We start from the raw sequence: 23197 nt of genomic DNA on the forward strand, positions 1-23197 counted from the left end.
TACTCCTTCTACAGAGATCATTTTTAGACCAGCCTTTTTATTCTAAGGAATGAAGCAATCTATCTACATTTTGAATGATAAATTCTCTACTTGTAAAGGGCTTCATTTATCACAAACAATGAAAAAAATATAGAAAGAAAAATCAATACGTGTAGCAGTTTAGTCCAGCAAAGGTCTTTCTTAAAGAGAAACCTCAGTCAAGGTTGAAAGAGCAATTAATGCAGTCTCAAAAATCTGGGCCACTCTGATAGAGTTCGGTTAACATGTGGCAGAAGTAATCATCCACTTGTGAAAATGATTTTCAGTTCATTCTCAAACACCTTTCAGACACTCATGATCCCATTTAACTGACAACAATACAGGCTATCCGTGGGCATCATTGCATTCGCTGAGAGAGCCAATGGGGACCAAATGCCCACAGGCACTTTCAGTCATCCCCGCATCTTGCATAAAAGGAATCTTCCTTGCACTGCATTCCTCCTTTTATTTAACCCTGCAAGATTAAGAAATTTTTTTGTTTTCAGTTGAGGACGAGGAGAAAACTGATTCAAGACAACAATATGACCTGGGTCATAAGAAACCTAGCTGTAAACATTTTCAAATTCATTTTAGTCCTTTCTGTGCTCTTGAGAAAGAGAACTAAATAAGCCTTCAACAGACGGAATGAAAAACAATCAGCCTAAACTACTGTAATTATGCTTGCTAAGAATAAAGAAACGTGGAAGAATGTCAAGTAATAAAAAACATCACAGCCACAGAAAACAGTTCCATTTACTCCAATAAGCCAGATACTCATGGCATGAGCAGGAAAATGTGTGGCTTTTTTCCCTGCTAAACACTTTTCACTTACAGTCTAAATGGTTTTAAGACTGCTGGACGACCTGCTATCTCTAGATTCTTTATCTAGAGATAAATATCTTACTGCACTCTAGAGCGCTTCACCATTTGTGAATATGCATGCCAGTACTTATGGAACCTGAGAGGTAACTACAATGGCAACTTGAGAATTATTAATCTAATTTATGTCATATCATGAAACCTATCTGGCATGTAAATGTGAGTGTTTGTAAAGACAGAAAAACATTCTTTAGCCTTGAAAGAATTCCAAGCAATAAAAGAATGAAATCCTTCAGATGCAACATAAATGTAGAAAGCACTCTGATTCTAATGTAATCTAATTGCAATGTAAACAGGTAATGCAGCACTGCTGCAAAACAGCTGATGCTGAGGAGCTGATATCCACCCTCTGTGCTTTTTGAGGCACTTTGGACTAGCTCTGAACTGAACCCATGGACAAAATAGCTACCAGTGTTTTGCAGAATATATGGGTACACCCCTGAAGGTGATCTCTTGGTTTAATTTCATCTAGAAAGGTAATAATCTGTGACCACAAAAGCACAGAAAGTGCAGGCGCAAAGAAACTGCTTTTCAAAGGGAAAACCTGAATTTAAATTCTGATGTTGAAGTAGTAGAAAAAAATTCAATTGCACTGCTGTCCCCTAACCTTTCACTTTGGCTGTAGAAATGATTCTTAATGCTGACAGACCTTAAAGAACTTGCAAGCATCTTGAGCATCCAGAAGCAGCTGGGTGCCCAGCCTAGACACCTCTCCATGCCACTGGAAGCACATGGCACTGCAATCAGATAGAAAAGACTGATGACCTTTTTTCCAGCCAGGCAGTGATATTTTTTGTGATCTAGAAAGCCTAAATTGCTGTGAGCAATGTTTGCATGAAAAATTTACTTTTGTTTCTAGGTCATACACATCCACTGATGGAAACAACCAAAAGGTGTTGAAAACTTTGGTGGTAGAAGATAGTAAGAACAGAGAGCTCCTTCAGGAATGATATTTAGCTCTGATTATCTCTGACTGGTTATGTACTCCTTTTCACTGTCATTTTTGTATTGATAGAATTTAAATTTCATAAAGAATGCAGACCGCAGCAGAGTTATTTTTTAAAATAAAACATGTTAGAAGAATGAGATACATATATTTTCATTCTAAAGACAGTAAATTCTAAGTATTTTCACAACATTTATTGTCATTATCATGAGTAAGTATTTTAAAGTACTTATGAATTAGTATAAAATGGTATATCTAAGCTAGCAAAGGCATGAGAAGGCATGTTTAACTTGGTATCTTATTTGTGATCTGAAAGAAAGGACAGAAATTATGATAATGAATAAGTCTAGCACTTTAATTTGTGCACACAGAAGATGCTTATTTAGAATGATATGATGTTTTCAAACAATTAAAAAAAAACTCTTGATAGCTGGATTTTTAAAAAAAAACCCTAAAGGAATTTAATTAAAACCACCACTTAAAAACATCACCAAAGCTTTGAAACAAATCAGTTTAGCAAGTTCTCACTTACATAGCATTATTCTCTTAATAGGAGCATTACTTGACACTTAGTTAAGTGCTTTATAAACCAAGCAATTACTCCTCACAACATGTCCAGTGCAGGAGGTTAGTATTTCCACATTAATTTCTGTTGGGAGAGAAACCGAAGTGGAAAAGAGCAAGACTGTTCAAAACTTGAGGTCCTAGTGCACCAGAAGAAACACTCAGGAAAGCCTTACAACAGCCCTTATCTTCCACAAGTTGGAAAATGCATTTCAGAAGCTTGTAAAGCTGTTCAGCCTTTTAACTGTGTGTCAAAACATGCAACACACTTATGATTAAAAAAAAAGGAAGGGAAATGAAAATGTTATGAGGGAAACAGCAAATTAAATGTATTTGTCTTTGCAACTCCACTCAGCCACTTTCAGTAATCATGTTTCCTTTGTATTTTGTTGGGATCCAGTGTAAAGTGCTTGGTGTATATTTCCTCTTCAGAACTTTGCAGATTACCCTTTGGAAGCACCCTTCTGTCTCCCTGAGCTCTCCCAGATCTCTACAGTGCAGACTCTTAACTTAGCTGTTGTAATTAGTTGCATGAAAAGAGATGGTATGAAGGAGGTTTCCAGGAATCATGAAAAGTCAACCGTGGGGCATTTGTGGAAAATGACTGTTATTTGCTGCCTGACAAAATTATTCCTTTTAAAGCACAATTCAGAAAAATAAACCTGTTTGCTCTTTTCAGCCAATTCTAGGAAGTAAAACTTCTGTGGATGCAATGGCTGAACTTAGCTAATAATGAATAGAGATGACATTGACTATAGAGATTTCGAAATGTTTGGCACACTTGGCAGAAAACAAACCTTCTTATTTGTGCAACTACAGAACCATCCAGAATGAAAAGCACTAGAGTACAATTTAAGCAGCAGTGGCAAAAATGCAGTTAACCTTTTTGGAATTCATACGCAATCTTTTAAATAGCAGTCTCTCCCCATGTTGCAGAAATGAAAAACTTTTTATTGGGAACTATATGATTTTCTTCTGGATTGAAATTTTGACACTTCATGCTCTCATACACTGGAAAGCTCCCTTTTAACTTAGCAGACTTCATGTAAACATTGGATCCAATGAATATCACTTTTCTCTCTACCCAGCATACAACAGCAAGACAAGACAACACTGTTGTGTATCAGTGGTGTGGACTGACTCCTTTGTGTCTCGAGCACCTCTATGGAAGGCAGGAGCAGTGCAAGACATTAATTTCCACTCTTACACAGCAGTGCCACCACTGAGGCTTGTTTCCATGAAGCCAAATCGGTTACATTTCATTGTGCATTTTAGGCACTCCTGGACAGGCTGCAAAAGAGAAATTTAATTGCAATGAATGTTTGCATATGTCAAGAGTCATATCTGGCTCAGAAAGTTCTTCATCTGCAGATGGGTGGAGTGTGAAGGAATACTAAAACTACTCTTAAAAATTTTCCAAGTCATCTGATGCTGGCCATAGTGGAAGACAGGTTAGATGAACATTTGGCCCAAGACAGTAAGGCTAATCTAATACTCTAATAGAGTCATTCTGCCTCAAAAAACCTACTGGTGCAGAATGACACCTGTAGGTGATCCTTTCATCAAAAACTAGATTCAAAAAGGTACTTTTACACTCCTGGTCATCTTTTGATGACAATACAAGGGCAAAAACAAGGAAGAAGGCTTTCATAGTATGGCCCAGTTCTCTGAAAACATAAATTTAAAAAAACCTTTCATATACAGAATACATTTAGAATTTTAAAGATGCCAGAGAAACAAATAGATTTCTGAGTCTATGTCACTTTGGAAGAAGCTTCTCCAAAAGAACACAGAAGTGGACACTCAGAAGCACTTTCAGGCCTATGCCTTGTTCTCAACAGGACATGAAAGGAAGCATGCAGGTATATATTCCCACAGATTCCTCATATACTCATATTGATACTGTCCCTAGAAGCTTCTTCATCTAGAAATGGTGTCTCTGTGTTTGAAACTTTTGAATGGGTTTTTGCTTAAATTAATTTCTGTAATGATTTTCTCAAGCATTTAAAATGTTTAAAATCTACACCCAGTAGCACAGTTCCACATCTGAACTACCTGTGCCTGAAAGCAGCTTGTAGGGTTCATCCTGAAACTGGCACCCACTGGTAATATTCAGCAATTGTCTTGTGCCACTGGAAGGGACTTCAGTGTACAGGAATTTGTTTTAGAATCATTAAAAAAATTGGATTTTTATCCTTGGAAATGCCATACACAAGCAAACTGATTTCTGCAGGACTTATACCAAAAAACAACAGAAATGGATCCCTGAAAAATATATCCCCCTTGAAAAAGTTCCTTATGCTTTTCTTCATGTATTTCGGATTTTAAAAATTGATTTATATAATTAGGAAAAAAATTCCTAAGATAGTTTTAGTTTGGGTGGTGGTTAGGGGAAAAAAAAAAAGCTATGCAAAAAAGATATAAGCTTATAAAAACAGCATGAATTTCCTCTTTGTCAGAAGTTCTTTATCATAAAAAATATGTAGAAAACAAAACATTCAAATGCTGCTTTCCCACTGGAGTTGCTAAACTGGAACTGATTTGTGACTGGAGCTGAAGGAGTTTAGGAATATAGAATCCTGCCTGTGAGGGAGCATCAGAGCCATCTACTGGGGTCAGTCCATTGCTGCTGCACAGACTTGTCTGACAACTGTCTTCCCTGAACTTCAATGCTACACTGATATTCGCCTACAAAATTGCCATTAAATAATTTCTTTTTAAAATCCATAAAATCTCAGAGAAAATAGAAGCTGTGGTGCCGATGAATTGGATGCAAGCAGAGGTAACAAGTAAAGCTTCTCCTCACTTCGAGTTTTAGAAGTACTTTTTGAAAAATAGCATTTATTTGTAAATAACCCAAATGAATAAAATGTCTTCTATGGGTATTTGGGTGATCAATTAAAAAAAAATTACAATGAATATTTTTAGTGTTACTCATAATGATTGTTCAAATCTGAGATTGAGATTTTTTAATCTCTTTCCCCAAACAGAATTTTCCATGTGTGTGTATATATGTGTGTGTGTATATATGTGTGTGTGTATATAGATGTGTGTGTGTATATAGATGTATATATATTTAGACACATATATAAAAGGACTCATTTTCTGCTATAGCTCAGTCAAGTATTAGAGGATAGAGCAGTTACTGTGTCCTGTAAACATATAAGAATAGCTGCCTCCACTCTTCAAATATTTTATTTACTTCTTCAAATATTTTATTTACACTCTTCAATTATTTTATTGTAACAGAATTTATTGGAATTTACAGAAATAAATTTTCAACTAGGCTTTAATAACTCCCACACTAAATATTTTAAGACCTCCTTCCAAAATGGATCATGCATATACAGAGAAAACCTTAATGTTTATAGGTACTAAGAAGCTACACTTTGAAAATTTTAAAATTAACATGCAGTTCCTTTACCTGTCCTGGCCAGGAAAACACGCACTTTTTTCAATTATAAACACTTTCATAAGACTACATAAACAATCAAAAGTGAGATTAATTTCCCTGCATTATGATCATACTCACATCTTCTCCCTTGATTTAACCATGCTGCCCTCCTGTGGATGTCAGGACATGTGAAATGACACGGCCCAGACTAAAAACATCTGGTTCAAATCGATCCCTGTTACCTGTTTGTGACAGACTTGAAGAGGAAAGAAAATGCTACTGTGTAATCATAAAAAGTGGTTGTATTAAACTTCAGGGCAAGGAGTGTGAAACTTATATTTCAAATAGTTTTGAAATGAGTATTTTAAATTAGTAGGATTTCTTATTGTTCCACAAGTCATGAATCTGTGGGAGCACAGTGTCATAAATATTAATAATACATTTATTCTCAAATTAAGGGGAGAACATTCATTGCATAGTGATGAGTTACTTCATCTGCTGAAGTGCCAACACAGTTGAACACATACATTATAAAGATTATCCAACAACTCAAAAAGCAAAGAAAAAATTTGCAAAAGTATCAGTATTTGGTAAACCAGAAAACGTTAATTAGGTAAACTGTAATCTTTTTTGCCTGGTACAGAGATACTACACACATCTATAGGAATTATTAAGTAAAAAATATGTTAGATCTTCAAAGAAAAATACAAAAGATGGTTTGGAACAGAATAATCTAAAATTAGGAGAGGTCTATTATCAATTACTCAATGAAATTCTCTCAGGCAAAAAAAATCCTTTTAAAATTATATTTATATAAAATCTCTGTTGTTATAAGGGGTACTAATAATCAATAGGAAGCTAATATTATGCACTAAAATGTTTATGTAATGAGCTCATCAATACTCCAGAGCTGTCAGATTTGTTAAATCACTGGCTTAAAACAGAACAGTGCAAAATAGATCCCTAAAACTTAGAGTACAACTGCTGGGGTGGCACAGGACTGTTGCTTTTCTTCCAGACTAAATTTGTAAATGCTGACAAACTGTGCCTAAAGTCTAAATGACAAAAAATGCTTTAAATTAATTTTCTCTCTGAAGAAAGACTAAAATTTTTTAAAGCTACAGAATTTAGTGTTATTTTCTAAAGGTAAAATACATTAGGAAGTAATCACTTAAAAAAAAATCTTAACTCAGAAACAAAAATGAAAAGTGAAATGTTAAATTTTAAATCAAGCTGCTCTGTCAAAATATTTTTTATATTGTTGAAAAGACTGTGAAATAAATAAGAAGTCTCAGGAATGTGGAAAAAATGTAAGAAATTCTTTTGGACCAAACTAGACAAGACAGTTTAGTCATATGCCATTTTGTGCCAATTAAAAAAGTTCCTGACATGCCATATCAATAAAAAAACAAATGACCTAAGCAGTGGGACTAATTAAATGAAATAAGGTAATTAAAAGCTTCTCAATATATAATAAAAAATATGGCTGAAAGTGTTCTATAATGTTGTCATTTTATTTTCCCATTATCTACTTCTCTGCTGAGTTTTAATCAGTATATCTATATGCATAAAACAGTGTCCAGATGTTAATGTGTTGATGGCAAGAATCAGGTGTTCAATTAAAATATATTGAGTGTGCAAGGAAAAAAACCAAGCCTTCCATTAAGGAGACTATATACAGCTCAATTAAAAATGAATGTAACATTTGTGATTAAGGTGAACACTCACATTCTATAATGACAATAAAGTTTCACATTACATGATTACTTTATTAACTCAATCATCCAATTCTAATCTAAGGATCACAGTTATTTTCTGTTTGAAAATGGATCCATTGTTCTCAATATTCAAAACAATGGCAAATCTGTATTTACAGAAATTGATGCTTTCCCTTCTCTGAAGCTTTTTTTATTTTCATCAGTAATGAACAAAAACCCTGAATTATAATGCATGTACTATTTGTAGAGATCTTAGCCTAGCAAGTGTTCTCAGCTACTGGGAATATTTGTAATATTTAATACCTGGCCCAGATGTGTTGCTTGCATAACTCCAATTTCATTTGGATGTCTTCATTACTCAGAATGTGTTTCTAAATGGCTTGACTAAAAGATCTGTTAAATGACATCCCATGCCCAGCCTACTGCCCTTAACCTAAAAAGAATCATTCCATACCCTTAAATATTTAGACCTTTGCTTCAGATCTTACCTTGCCCTTCAAAATGAAGACTTTAAAACAGATGAAAAAGGTTACAGATCTACAAACATTCAGCTTTAGAAAAGATAATTGTTGTCAGCTCTCCAGCTATGAGGAGAGTATATTTTTAGGCACACTTCTCTACAGCAAAACTACTAAAATCTGAGCCAAGTTTCTTACTCTCATTTGTTTGGTCTTTGACATAGTGCAATCTATTTAAGACTTTCTACATAGTGCATTCTACTCAAGAACCTAAAATGATCTCAAATTTTAAATCAGCAGTTAAAATCACAAATGTAATAAACCATGATAAAAATGCTAACTTCTAAGTCACTGATTTACTGATCAAGGGCAACTGGTAGTGTATTTAGGAGAAGGTACACTTCTCTCACCACAACCATATTGATTTCCATCTTTGGAAAAAACTAGAAGAAAAGAAGACAACAGTTCTGGGCTGGCAATCTTCTAACATTATCAGAGAAGTTCTCCATGTGGAAGAAAAGGGAAGCTGGTCTGACCTCAATAGGTCAGACTTAGCAGTGGAACTCAAACCTACCCCCACCAGAACACTTCCCCTGCCAATTTGTCCCCAGATTAGTCCATACAAGCAGCAGCATGAGAGGCTGTCTTAGAGGTCTTTGCTGTCCATTGCTCCAAAGACAAACCATGCACAGAATTTAACATACACGTGTAGGAATTAACATACATGCATTTATCTTGAGACCCCACCCAGAGCACTGAGTCCAGCCCTGGGTCACCAACATAAGGACAAGGACCTGCTGGAGTGAGTCCAGAGCAGGGTCACAAAGATGCTCAGAGGTATGAAGCACCTCTCCTATGAAGAAAGGCTGAGAGATTTGGGGTTGTTCAGCCTGGAGAAGACCTTGAGGAGACCTTAGAGCAGCTTTCCAGCAGAACCTAAAGGGAACCTTCAAGAAAAGAGGAGAGGGACTTTTTGCAAGGGCATGTAGTGATAGGACAAGAGGGAATGGCTTTAGGCGAAAGGAGGGTAGCTTTAGATTAGATATTAAGAAGAAATTCTTTCCTGTGAGGGTGGTGAGACACTGGAAAAGATTGCCCAGAGAAGTTGTGGATGCATCATCCCTGGAAGTGTTCAAGGTCAGATTAGATGGGACTTTGAGCAACATTTCTGAGCAGGCACAAAGCTAATTTAAGACGGGATTAAATTGAAACAGGTTTGTAATGGTAAGCACACATAAAAGACCATTTGTAGTGGGGGATAAGTGGTCGTTTATAGTTTTTATTTAACTAAAAAGACCGAGTGAGTTAACAGTGCATAACTCTGTATGAAAGCATCACTACACTGATGACATGACAGAAACTGTCAGCCTTCCAAGGTGATGCCTGTTTGGGGATGAGACATACTCAGGCCCCTGACAAAACAGGACAGTACTGACCTACCAACACAATTGCATAACAGGACATGGACCATTTAAAGGGAGCTAACTATGACAAACATACTATGTTTTGAACAAAACAAGAGTAGTACAGGACCATGGGGCCTTGCTATTATGTGAGAAATAAATGCAATACTTCAATAATTGAAATTGTACTACTGTGGAGGAAAAACAAAACCAACAAACCACTTAATTCAATTTATAGAAAGTTACGTCTGCCTTTACATTCAGTATTGTGTTAGAATTATTTTTGCCCATAAAGAATAGGGTATTATGAATTGAAATCCCCCTCAGACCCATGATACCACAACTGACCCTACAGTTTCTGAGGCAGCATTCTGACACAGAGGGTGGATTAGACTGGACACATACTTTTAGTTTCTGAAAAAATTTTGCTGCCGTAAGTACCTCTGACTTTGTAAAGGCTTATATTCCAAAAGACAAAAATGAGGTGAATTTTACCTTCCTAGAAGCAGCAGATGGGCAGCACAAGACAGAAGGACATAAGAGGTAGGTGGCATGCCCCCATCCTTGCAGTTAATAGGACTGGCACTTTCAGTATAGAAATAATGCCAGGCCAGGCCAGACCATATGCAGTGTCAATGTATGTCAGGTGAAAATAACTCTCTCTTAAATCTGATGTCACAGATGAAGGTGTGGTATCAAGAAACAACTCAGATCACCTGATGAGAAAGGCTAATAAATAAACTGCATCTTTCACCTGCATGATATTTGTGATATGCTTATTTGTAGTAGAATAAAGCAATATAAACAAAATCTGAAACAACTATTTAAATGATGATTGGTCCTGCAGTCTGGGAAAATGAGAATATTGCTTAGGTGACTATGTACAGCATAATGTTATGAATATCATAGTCAGTTGTGTCCCCAGTACTACAGACTCATGCATGTAAGGGAAGTTTCTAGACAAGTTTCAAAAGAAACTTAGATGGCAAAAAGTTAAAAACTTTAATCTGAAATAAATAAAAAATATAATACAAAATAACACATGGAGTCTACCATATAAAATTCTGGAATAAATTATGAAGCAGGAATACCTGCACGTGATTTCATTCTAATGATACTGTTCAGCATATTTTGGCTGCACTTACAGAGCTGCAAATTTAAGCAAAACTAAAAGTCAGATTTTGCTCTGAATGATGCTTTTCCAAAGCTATGGGAACTGTGTAACAATAGCATGAAGAAATTTCAGCAGAAGCCAGCCTGAACTCTCCAGTCAGAGCAGAGACTCCTCAAATATGCTGTAGAGTTACTGTGAAGTTCCTGATATCTGAACGTATTACTGCAAATTGTAGATCACTTCTGATACGATTAATTTCTTCATCATTTATTGTATTAAAAATAAGCAGCCTCCTCTATGCTTTCACTTTAGTAAGATCAATGGCACATAGTAAAAAAAAAAAAAAAAAAGTCCTGCCTATATTTCACCTCACATCCATGAAATTACTCAGATCATGATCTTCCCTGTGAGGACCTAATAAGGCATGCATTTTTTGCTACAGCATGAAAACAATTAATTTTTAATACTACCTTCAATCCACATAGCACTGACTGGTCAGCCCATCTAGTCTACTTACTTGGTAGAAAAAACACATGCAAATGAAATTGTAAAGTTATTACTTAGTATTTTAGAAAAAAAATCTAAAAAAATCCCAGTTACAAATCCAAGTCTTTTCTCTATTCCTCCCCTCATCACCATCTTTATGGCCTGGAACTGATCTCTTCTCTTTTGTGACGAGCTGAGAATTGCTGCCAAAGGTTTTCTCACTCATTTTTTTCCTAACACATGCACACAAAGACCAAGAAGTTGAGATGGGAAGAGCTTTAAAGTTAGGAATTGTAAACTAGAAATTGTCAGTATAAACTAGAAAATCTACCTAGAGTTCTATGGGTCACTGAGATGTTTGGTCATAGGTTCTGAGATATTACATAACAAGAGGAAAAATAATTGGCATTTATATATGAATGCAAGGCACCATTAAGGTCAACCATAAGAGATAATCCATGCCAAAAGAAGAAGAGCTTGAGACACAGTGAGAATGTGAATAACTGCATTAAAGAAGGCTGAGAAGAGAACAAGGTACAAAATCCAGTATGCAGGAAATGGACAAGTACCACCAGCATGACCACTCACCCCAACTGCTTATTTTGTGAGGTTGAATAAGGACTTTAGCAAAGCTGAGCCAAAGAAGGATTTGACAAACATGCAGTTCTGAGCATGGGGATTTTCTATAACTAATTAATGATGCATACTCCATCCTAGTGAAGGCAAGGAGATATTGAACAAGTGTTGCTAGAGTTATGATCTAAAGAATATATTTATACAACTGAACCTGCATCACTCTGCCCATCAGAGCTGAAGAAAACCCATCTTAACATTCCAGAAGTATTAAGCTTTAAGGTGAAATATAAAAAAAGAAACACCCTCTGTAAACAGTTGTAACAATTTTTTAATGTGAGGGTAGAATCACATTTTAAATATAAATTACATGTTAATAAAACCAGATTATTTACTCTACTCTCAATTATTTTACTTCATTTTTAAAGAAGTTATGGGCAAAAGCAAACCAAAATTTTTCATAGGAAAATAAATATTTTAATTTTTATGATCAACCTTGCCTAACCCATAGATATTTTTCACATGAAGTCTGTTGTGATTAAGCTAAGTGAGTTTGGATCTAAATTTACATCTCAGCTTTTACAAATATTTCAGATGAATTTCTATGGAATAAATGAAGAATGACACCTTAATTAGTAATGCTTCCCTTGGCAATTAGGATTCTCTTGGCTTCTTTCAGCAATTAAAGTGGCAGTGGCATATCATTAAGATCTTCAGATTCCCGGTGCCTCCTCAGAAGCAATTACTGTGTGAAGCACTGAAAATCAGGCTCATAGCTATAATCTGTTCTCTAAGGATCTAGCAGCAGGATAAACACTTTTGCTTCTTCCTTCCATAGTAATTTTGCATTAAGCCATTATCATTATCCAATCAATCATTAATGTAATTTTAATGTGTCATTTTTCATGAAGTTCAATTTAATTTTTAAAAAGTAACTGATTATAGTAAATTGATTTTGCAGAAGTGTGTAATAGTAAAACCATTTAAATGAAGACAGTTATCACATTAGCACTTTTCTCCATGGCAAGATGCTAACATTCATTTAGCACAATGAAATACCAGCATTAAGCACAAAGTAGCATTAGAGAAAATATTCACATGAGACATCTTGGTATAATAATAGTAACACCTTCATACAGCACTAAAAGTGTAGCTTACAACATACACAAGAAATGTTGACCTTGATATCTACAAGTGCATGTTCCTTTATGGATGTTAAAATGAGGACAGGTTTGCCAGAATTTAGCAGGGTAAGATAGTTACACCTACACGAAGGACATTTTTGATCCTCTGACAAAATAAACAAAAAATATACACCATTGCTTTTCAACCCAGTTTAATTGTTTATTAATTATGAGCCAAAATTTGACCAATATTTCTGCAGAAATGTAAATCCACTGGCTTAGTTTTTAAATTTTCTGTTACTTTCTCAGTAGTCTCATTCCAAATGTTGGAAGTCCTTGAAATACTCAGGTTTACTCTGTGCTGGGATTTATGAGTTTTATCTTGCAAAAAAGGGATACTCACATGCTTGTCTTCAGGGTCTCAGGGTCTTGGATCTTCAGAGTCAGCAACTGTCTGTGATTTACTTTTGAAAAGAAGGATTATCCCCTCTTCATAAGTTTTCTTGAAAAGCTCTTATGGTTTCAAAAGAAACATGTTAACTTCCTGCTGTAGTTAACTGGCAGATCAATCATGACAGTCTTTTCCAGCAGATGAAGTATGATGAAGTATTATTCAAGGAAGTATTCTGAAGTTTGCAGCCAGGCTATTTTCATAGCAGTTTGTGACATATCCTTCTTCAGGCTTTTTCACTGAGTAAAGAAAATATGCTCTACACATAGATTTGTGGTGCTGGATGTTAGATGACACTTTGGCACATCTTGATGTAAAGTAAGCAGCAGGCATTCCTGAATATGCAGTGGTATTTGCTGTGCTGCATACTTCAGGTGCTGAGTGCATTTTTTTACCAACCCCACACTTTTTCTTCAACAGTCCACTGTGTCTGAAATTCAAATAAAGCCTATTTCATCAGCCACACAATATATCTTCCATGAGTGGTAAAAACCTTGCATTGATACAGTTTGCCTCAGCACTACACAGCCACCTACAGCTACAGCGCTTGTCTTGATCAAACCTGAGATTGTCATGCTAGGTCTAGACTGAACATGGATTGGGAAATAAAACTTTTTAGTTCACATCTCTTTTGTCTTTGAAGTCAAATAAATTCAGCTGAAACTCTAATATTTCTTTATCCCTTCCTGTGAGAAATGACAATGAAATCTTTTGTCCAGTGTCTCAAAAGTATATAGCAAGTAAATACACAATCATGTTGTCCATGCACTGAGCCTGAACATGAGCCAACTCAAATTCAAAAGTGTTGTGAACTTGTCAGAGACCCCAACAGTTCTGTAGTGCAGGTAGTGGCATCACTGTGTCAGTGCTTGGGTTTTGTGCTGTGTTTTGGCCAACTATTATGGCTCCATAACTCTGCTACCAAGTCCCATGACCTCTTCAATTAGAGTAAAAGAAATTTCCACCTCCCTTTTTCTTCATAAATAAGTTTCTTTATGAGACAATTCCCTTAGGAAATAGACACTTCTGTTCATGGTCTGTATTCCAGACATAAAATTAGCTTATAAGGTACTCTTTGGAAAAGAGCTCCTCAGTGTGAGTAGATGAGAATGAGGTTCTTTGGACAACTTGGGCACTAGAGGCCAGCTAGACTGAGTAAATATTGTTGCATCCCATTTGCCAGTAACAGGACAGTCAAGAAAAACTGCACACAATATAAAATCATGGTGAGAGGGAGCAACTAAGTTTTACTTAGACCCAGCTGAGGTGAATACACACAATTCTTGTGAGGGGATCATCTTGCAGCAGACTGCTGCATCCCACAGTGCTTCAACACGTAGCAAGATTTCACAAGGCAACAACTGTGACAACAGGAATCAGGAATATTTTTGTTATTTGGTTAGTGAATCAAGAACACATCTTTACTTTGTGGTAATCATCCCTTTCCTACACATGAGGAAGACTGGCTGAGGATTATCTTTTCACAGAGGAGTTTCAAATGGCACAAAGCTAGTAGAAAAATCTCCCATTTGTATATGGATTGCTGGTCATCTCAAAAAAATGCTGGCAGTGGGCAATCTCTCAAGCATTTTTAAAAAGATTTACCTTATAAATTTATTTGAGACTAATTAGGAGTAATTGTAGTAGAAATGACAAAAATACTAACTACTGTTCTAAGTGCAATATATATAGAGAAAAGTTTACCTTGCTACCTCCAGTGCACCTTTTCTGTTTTTCAATTGCCAGTGTCTTAGCACTGATAAGCCAACTTGTCAAGGCACCCCACCCTACCTAGTAGCTGCTTTGAGAAAACTCAGAGAATGCTTACATAGCCTAAATACCTAAATTTTTTGGCTGCTATAGTGAGGGCATATCATTAAATGATCAGAAAAGAATTGTAAACTATCTGATGCTATGTAAAGCTTGCAAAATTCAAACAAACTCAACAGCTTCCATCTGACTTCTATGGCTTCCTGGCTTTGAATTCACAAACAAAATAGTAAGCATTCCACCAAAGGAAAAGGAAGAGCTTTGCTCTTTGAGGCAGCAGCTGAAGTCATTGCTCTGCTACCCTTTTCTAGGAAGAAATGCAACAGCAGCAAACAGAAAGCTAGATGGTGCTACTAAGCTGACTTTATGATTACAACCAGATATGCAGCACACAAACTTGGAAAAATGAATCAAATACTATAAAGGGATCCAGAAGAGTTTACATATGTAGATGAAGAAATGCATTAGGTAAATATTTGAGTATTAGGTAAGTATTTGAGTATTTTAACATTTGGTTCAGGAAATTAGCCTATATTGATAAGAAATGAAAAAGCAAAACAAATCTCTCGGATAATTCGCTCTTTCTTTTGAAAGAGAAAAACATTAAGGAGAAACATATTTTCAGTAACTGTTGAAAAGTAATATACAAAGTTTCATCTCACAGAACATAGTACTAACTGAAGAAGTCTATGATTCATATTACCATATAATACCAAGCATTAGTAAGGATTTTCTAAGATGTTGGAAACATCTTAACTATTATTGGGTTTTTAACACTTTCCTTCAATAGGAAAGTGTTAAAAGCAATACTACACCTATTCATTTAAGAAAAATTAAACTTGAAGTTTTAAATTAGCAAAAAATTCCTTCTATCTTATCTGTGACAGGGATCTTGCAGCACTTGCTAAGAGAAGTGTGATTGTATTCCTGACATCTTACTTTATCTGTACAAGTAACCCAGAATTGCAATAGAGTAATTTCAATGTATTCACCTTGCATATTTTTCTGAAATAATGAAAGTGGGAGCAGATCTCCCACATCAGATCAAACCCAGATTACCCATCTTTAAGTTGCAAAGGTAATTCTCTTTCTCATCCTGCCCTTCTTTGCCAGGTGACCACAGACAAACAGTCTGTAAGAGCTGGCACCACCCTCATCCTGGCTGAGTGCAGTGCCCCCGTGGCTCTTCTCAGCTGAGCTATGAGCTCAGTAGCAGCAATGACTGTGTTTATCCAGGTGACAGGCACACACAACAGCCCTACCACTGAGAAGCCAGCAGACCCCAGTGCCATCGTCAGCTTTGTCACCAAATTGTCTGTGACCTTGGGTGATCTCTGTTTATTCCTATGTTTCATTTCACTCAGCTGCAAACCAGATTATACTCATCTTCTCCTCTAAGGATGTGTGACAAGTGTCATATAAAAGAGAGGAAAAAATTACTTCTCCTCTAATTCTACATCTTAGAAGACTGCTAACCATTTGCCTCACAGGTTTCCTTTAGTTCTGAAACTACAGCAGCAGGAGAAATGTGATTCTTCAGCCACATTCAGGAATCAGTACCTATATTTACTATTTATAAATGGTCTCCTAAGAACATCTCAGCCAATTTCAAGTGCAAAAGAGAAAAAAATTTAAGACGTTAACAAATTAATGGTGATCTTTATATTCTCAAAATACAATTATAAACAAAAACCACAAAGCAAAACCCAAAACATCAAAAATTTGGGACAGAAAAATCACCTTGCACAGATTCTTTATTATTACGGAGACTACAATTTTAAAGAAGTCACCAAAATGCTTTCTTTATAGATGAGAGACAGAGAGAAAATTCTAAATGCTTGTAGAAAGTTTATTCCAAATGCAAAAGTTTAAGAAATTAAATGTATATCAGTTCCATATGCAACATGTCATAGCAGAAAGCAGAACAGAACATGAAGAATGAATTTTGCCCTTCAAATCTTGGAAAAAGTTTAAGGCAAGAGCAAGGCTGAAATGTTTTACTTTGGAAGTCAAACCCAAATACTACCACTTAGTAATATTGTCCTGTTCATGCTGTTTAATTAGTAAGAATTTCATTTTACTTTATTATTTATTTTCCTTTTTTTTTCTTTTTTTGTGGTAAGACCATGGAGCATTACTAATCCTTTTAAAGTGAGCTTTAAAAAACCATCTCTCATTCATTCCTTTTTTATTTCTAGATTGGAAGCAACAGAATAATACCTTTTAGTCACCACTAGGCTATGCTAAGATACAACTCAATCTACTTTTTAAAATAATGCATGATCTAAATGCACGCAGATATGCAAAGGCACATCAAAAAACCCTCATGTATTAGAGACGATATTTAGAGTAACCCACATACCTTGAGTCAATTAACCTGTCCTGCTGGGATTTTAAACCTTAATATAATTATGAATTAAGGAGATCCAACTGAGCCTTCCTGAAGCAAACAGTACCTACCTAATGCTGCTGTTGTAACTCAACAGAAATAAACAGGCTTTTAGCATTTTATAGAGGAAGTTTTTAGATCAAATTTTACTTCTTTCCTCTGATGATTTGTTTTAGATTCAAGATTGCAAGAGAAAAAAAATTAGAAATGTTAAAAAATCTTTTGTATGTATGTTTGCTTTACAAAGTAAAGGAGATTTTAAAAGTATCTGGTATTTGCTCATAATTATAGATGAGGGAAAGGTTACCACATCCTGTGAGAATGTAAATACAATACAAATTATGAGAAAGGAATCTGGAATGTCATGAATTGCCAATAATTGGAACTGTTCTACAAATCCCCATTAATGAGCGATATTTACCTTGTCACTACTCAGACTAGCTGTGAATGCTTTGCCTTCTAATGTATTGACAGGATTCAGATACAAAAGGATAATTATCCATCAGACAAGTTAATTCCCACTTTGAGAGCCTTTTATGCAAAAGTAAAAATAAAAATGTAAAATAAGCAATAAGATTATGTTTACTCTAAGATGTATAATAAGTCTTCAATTTTTTAAAGCATGAAACAGATTACATCGAAAAAACATTAATTGTTTCCTTAATAATATTTTTTTAAAGTCAAATTAGTGGAGTAACACTAGATTGACTGTATGAATGTGTCAACATAAAAATAAACCTCTTTTTTAGAAAAGTACAAATGAACTGCAATTGAGATTCTCAGTAGTGTTGAGTCATAAAGATTTTTATTTCTTGCTCTTAGAAAGGTTACAATTAATAATTAAAAATCCCAAATTTATAATCTAATTTAAAATATAATTTTTGGTTATGACTGTGGAAATCAAAGCGAGAACATGACTTGAAGGTGCTGCAGTCCAGAATGCTATTTGTGACTTTAGTACAAGACAGTATAATTAGTAGAAGTGAATATTCTTGAAACATAAATGCAAGACAAATTTTGAAGTCTTCCAACATATCCCCTGTGTTTGTAAGTAAAGTCAGCCTTAAAAAGGAGAAAATTTTCTCAAGAGATAAAATTGAAAACCACCATCAGATTTGGCCTGTGGGTTTTGCCAGCTCTGCAGAACCTGAAATATTTGGGCACAGTTCCCATATCTAAAAAATTGTCTCTTACTGTAATTATCTCAGATAGAGTATTAATCTACTAAAACCCATCTTTCTGCAATTGGCTGTAGGATAAAATTTGAATTCAACTCCGAATAAATTTTGAGACTGTCATCTGAAAAACATTATGTAATGTCAACAGATTGCCTTCTTTTCCTATAACAGACAATGAATTTTGTATGTTAGTTTGTTAACTCTGACACAAATTTAAGTTGTCCAGTTCAAACACTGGTTAAGGATAAGGCATGAGATGCCTCTGAAAAATACAATGAAGAATTAGAACTTAGCTGGGTTGAACACACTAACTACACTAGAACTCTGTCATAAAGGTTGTAAAATTCAACTTGCTGATATGATGAAATTCCAGGAGAAAGGATGATCACATTCTGTCATCCTTTTATATCTGTTCCTTTTGTGTACTCTATGACCCTGTACTTAAACATATGACAACATTCTAATAATAAAATAAAACAAAATAAAATAAAATAAAATAAACATAGACAAAGATCTCCCTGTCATTTTCAGTATTCAGGATAGCAGCAGCTGTCTTTGAGCTCTTCAGCACTTGATTTTATCCTATGGCCTCCTTCATTATGTTTTAAACGAACCCTGCTTTACAGAGAGACTCAAATTTCCATATTGTGAAGGTTTTCCAGAGAATTGCACATCCTGGCACTGTTATAACCCTGCTCAGCAGAGCACAAACCTTTGGCTGAGCAAAGTGACACTGCCTCCACTCCCACAGCTCCTCCAGAGTGTGGGAACCCTTTTGTACCATATGCTTCCCTAGATTCACCTTCATATGTGTCTGATCCTGGGAGGTGGTACTGTTTTCCCTTGAAAACAGTACCCTCCTGAAAACAGGACAATTGAAACACTAAAAGTTTTAGGCTCCAGATATTAATTTTTAGGATATTTGGACTTGAAGAGCACAATGAATATTTAAAGCCCCATTTCCACTGACTTCAGTTAATAGCTGTTAGTGGTGTGCACCCCTATGAAATCAGATTCCAGTTTATCAAACTGGACACAGGAAACAAATAAGATACCATCAGTTACTATAGGTGGAAACATTTCAGTTTCTTACAAGGAAGTCCTTCTGTGCAGCACAAATGGGGATATAAGCCAGTTCCTTTCAATCAACCCTCAACTATTTTAACTGTGAAATATTCCTTTGCCTTTCTGATGATGCTGCCCATCATCCATCAAGGGTTTCCAGTCTCTTCACAAATGCAGATTTCCCTGATAACACAGCATGAGTTCAGAACCAGAGCAGCTTTAATATGTGTATTGAAGCAGATGGGAATCCCTCTTGAAAAAACAGCAAATGACCACTTAATACTTACACTTACCCAGGAAGTCACGAGAAGGCTGCAGGGAGTGCCTGGATAATGGCTCTTCATAACATTAATAGTTCCTGACTGTACACACTAACAATTCTGCTAGCACGTGATCTTTTCCCTCTAAATAAATAACCTTTTCCTTCCTCTCACTGCAACTCCAGTGCTTCCTACAGTACCTCATCAATCTACTCAATGGTTATTGAAGGAATTATTAAGTTTTTATTTCATTTCACATATGTTAATGGCGGAGAAGTCCACAGATCCACTGGTGCCCTAACTTTCCTTAACAAGTGTCTAGGTAATAATCATTATAGCTAATAGCTATAAAGAAAAGGAAATGATGACTGACCCAGAGCATTTTTAGTGAGAAGAATAGCCTAAAGAATAGTCACAGTAATGACCCTGAAGTAAAATGTAGAAGTAAATCACAGTGCCAGCAGACAAGTATTCAAAATCAATCTGAGGAAGCAACCACCAGCAGCAGACAAAAGGGATAATGGTTGAACTAAATTATTGACAACAATATTTGATTTGGTTCTTTAATGATCAGACAAGAAGACTGATATAAACCAGTATGGAAAACTGAACTGGGGAGGTTAGGAAGACCCTCTGAAGACCCCAGAAGAACAGCTCCTTGCCAAGACAGCCTCTGGGGAAACACAGGAGCATGATGAGAGGAAACACTGGAGCCTTCTCCTTGCTGCTGGATCCAGCTGCACATTCTACTCTAATTGGGGTTGTAGACAGCATGACCCCAACATTATCGGTGACCTGATCAAAAATGGGAACTTCTCCCAGTCATTGCTTGGGATGGGTGCATGGCAGCACAACACCCCTGATGTGTTTGGGGTGGCAGTTTGCAATTGAACCAGGTCATGTTCAGATGAATCTGTTGGGACATCATTCTTTGCTGATGTGCTTCAAGTCAGCCTGCCTGTGGGGCTGCCTTTTTGACAAGGCTGCTGAGGAGGGCGGGCAGCAAGCACTGTGCCTCCTGCATCCTGCACTGCTGCAGCAGCTCAACACCCTCCACCAGCAGGAAACTGAATCCAGGCTAGTGGGCTGGATCTAGACAAAGATGTGCCACCATCACCAAACCATTTCACAGGTGTTTGGTGAGTGCAAATGAATGGGGCAGAAGGTGGGACTCACAGGAGAGCGTCGTGCTTTAGTACAAACACTTATCTCTGCTCTCTGCTCCAACTTATCCATGTTACCTGAGTCTTCCTGCTTTCTCCTGCCACATTATCCCATTTCCCTTATGTATTTGCTGCCCTGCTTGGAAGTTTTCTCATCTCAGTTCCAGTCTCCAAGCACAGTACCTCCAGTCCCCTGTTGACCCCATGACTGGTTTCCTCCCTTTCCTCACAGTTCCTGGTCATCAGGCACAGGTCTCCATGCACCAAATCCCATTGTTACAGTCCCAACCACTTGTGTCTAAGTTTCACAAAACCAAAATGAGGGATACAATGGTACCTGGGAAATTTGAGTCCAACTGATTAACACTTTGAAAAAATTACGTCAGTTTGGTTGCTTTTTTAAAGAAAGCATAATACATAGGAAATTTTGGCAATTATTGCCTGTGTACAATGGGCAGAATACAAACAGGAGGAGTCTAAAAAGAAACCTATATAGCATGGACAGTACATTGATTCTTTTTGATTGCTTTATAAAAACAATACAAACTTGCTTACTATCAGCAACACTACCTATTTTTGCAGGTGGGCTGAGGAATAGTGGTGGCAGTTGATTAAAGGAGCTCTCTTTATGAACAAATCTATTCCACACAGTTTCAGTGTTAGACAGAAAAACATCCTTAAACTAGCATTCATACATAAATTTTTTTCAAGAGAAAGACCATACAGCAGACAGAGAAAGGAAGGGGAGACTATGTGGCAAATACCACTTTATTCAGGTATATAATTAATCCTATTTTAATGGAAAAATATGTTTCTCCTAAATATTTTTTAACAAAGTGCCATAAATTGCAACATTCAAACCAGTATCTAAATGAGACTGTACTCTAGGTTCTGCATTTCAGTCGTAGCTCATCATCTGTATTTACACATCACTGAACATCTGAAATGAACCTTATTCCTGACTAGTCCAAACTTTTTGTATAAAATGAAGATATAACACAATACCATAGTATAGGAAATGTTTTAGACATTTAAAATGTTTTACAAACTTTATGGTTTTAGATACTTTGTTAAATACTTTTTAGATACTTTGTTAAAACATAGGCACAGTGAGACAAAATAGAGACAGCCAGGAAATGGACACTTACCCACAGTGCTTCATGTGAGGTGGTTTATCCATTCTCACTGCTAGTTTAATTTTCAGGTCACTGTCCTGGCTGTTTTTGGGAACTATCATTTTATGCAGATCAGGGGACTTTGGACTATTGGACGTTGGATATAACACAACCTGCAAGTCATGAAAAGAAAAACTTCAGCAAGTTGATTAAAAAAACTGCTTGTAGTCTTTAATGGAAACATCTAAGCAGTGAAGATTCTTGTTGCATCTCCTCCAATACAAAAGATGACTAAAAAAGATTTCCTAAATCTAATAAACCAGCTGACTCAATCTCATTGTAACAGACCAATTTCAAAAATTAACTCCTTCCTTCTCTTACAAATGGAAATTTTCATATTATGAGTTAATAAAATTTCCTCCGGTTAATACATTTTGAATTAACTTTTTTTTTCTTTTAAAGGAACAGTTGGCATTTCAAAAGGGTCATGTACAATTAAATAGGAACTTAAACTTTTACATTATTCAGTGCTCTGCTGGAAACCCTTTTGAAACCATTTGCTGTAGCGTTATGCAACGGATCAGCCCTCAGTAGTGGCATTGCTTGAGAGAAGATAACCAAAGTGTATCTCTTGTTACTGTCTCCAATTTTGATCAATAGCATTAATAAAAGTCAATTTTAGTAAAAAAACACAGAAATTGTAGATGAATTCCAAAGCACCTTTGCTGCAAATGGAATGTAATAGATGTAAAATACTATGTCCAATCCACATGTGATATGACAAAAACCTTTTGTGTAATCCACAGTAATAGACATAAAAACCCCCAAACCACTGAATTTTAAAGATTTAATTTTTAAAACATTTATATAAATTTATTGAAACTTTTATTAACAAGTAATTTAGTGTAAGTCACAATAAATAAAATATTATTGTTATTAGTATTGTTAGTTATTTTTATTTATTAGTATTGTTAAATATTTATTTACCATCTAAAAAAGTGTATCCATTTATAGTCAGTACAATTAAAAATTACTGCTTCATCAAATTCTTACCCAAAGTGACATGTTCAGCAGTTAAATGCTGCTGAAATATAATTTCTTTCATTTTTCTTATAAGCACTACTTTTGA

The 23197-nt window shown here is 35.8% G+C and overlaps 1 protein-coding gene across 9 annotated transcripts in view; it reads right to left on the bottom strand.

The window, feature by feature from the left end:
* The window catches only part of CADPS2 (calcium dependent secretion activator 2), a 284338-nt gene that overhangs the window by 113769 nt on the left and 147372 nt on the right, over nucleotides 1-23197 (bottom strand). For all 9 annotated transcript variants that reach the window (XM_071423750.1, XM_071423752.1, XM_071423747.1 and 6 more), the window contains exon 8: nucleotides 22102-22241. In XM_071423750.1, the coding sequence (XP_071279851.1) occupies nucleotides 22102-22241 (140 nt within the window). The remainder of the gene's footprint in view (nucleotides 1-22101; nucleotides 22242-23197) is intronic.

Source organism: Agelaius tricolor, unplaced genomic scaffold, assembly GCF_023055355.1.
Source record: "Agelaius tricolor isolate 1412-34295 unplaced genomic scaffold, bAgeTri1.0.p SCAF_3, whole genome shotgun sequence".
NCBI classification, from domain to species: domain Eukaryota; kingdom Metazoa; phylum Chordata; class Aves; order Passeriformes; family Icteridae; genus Agelaius; species Agelaius tricolor.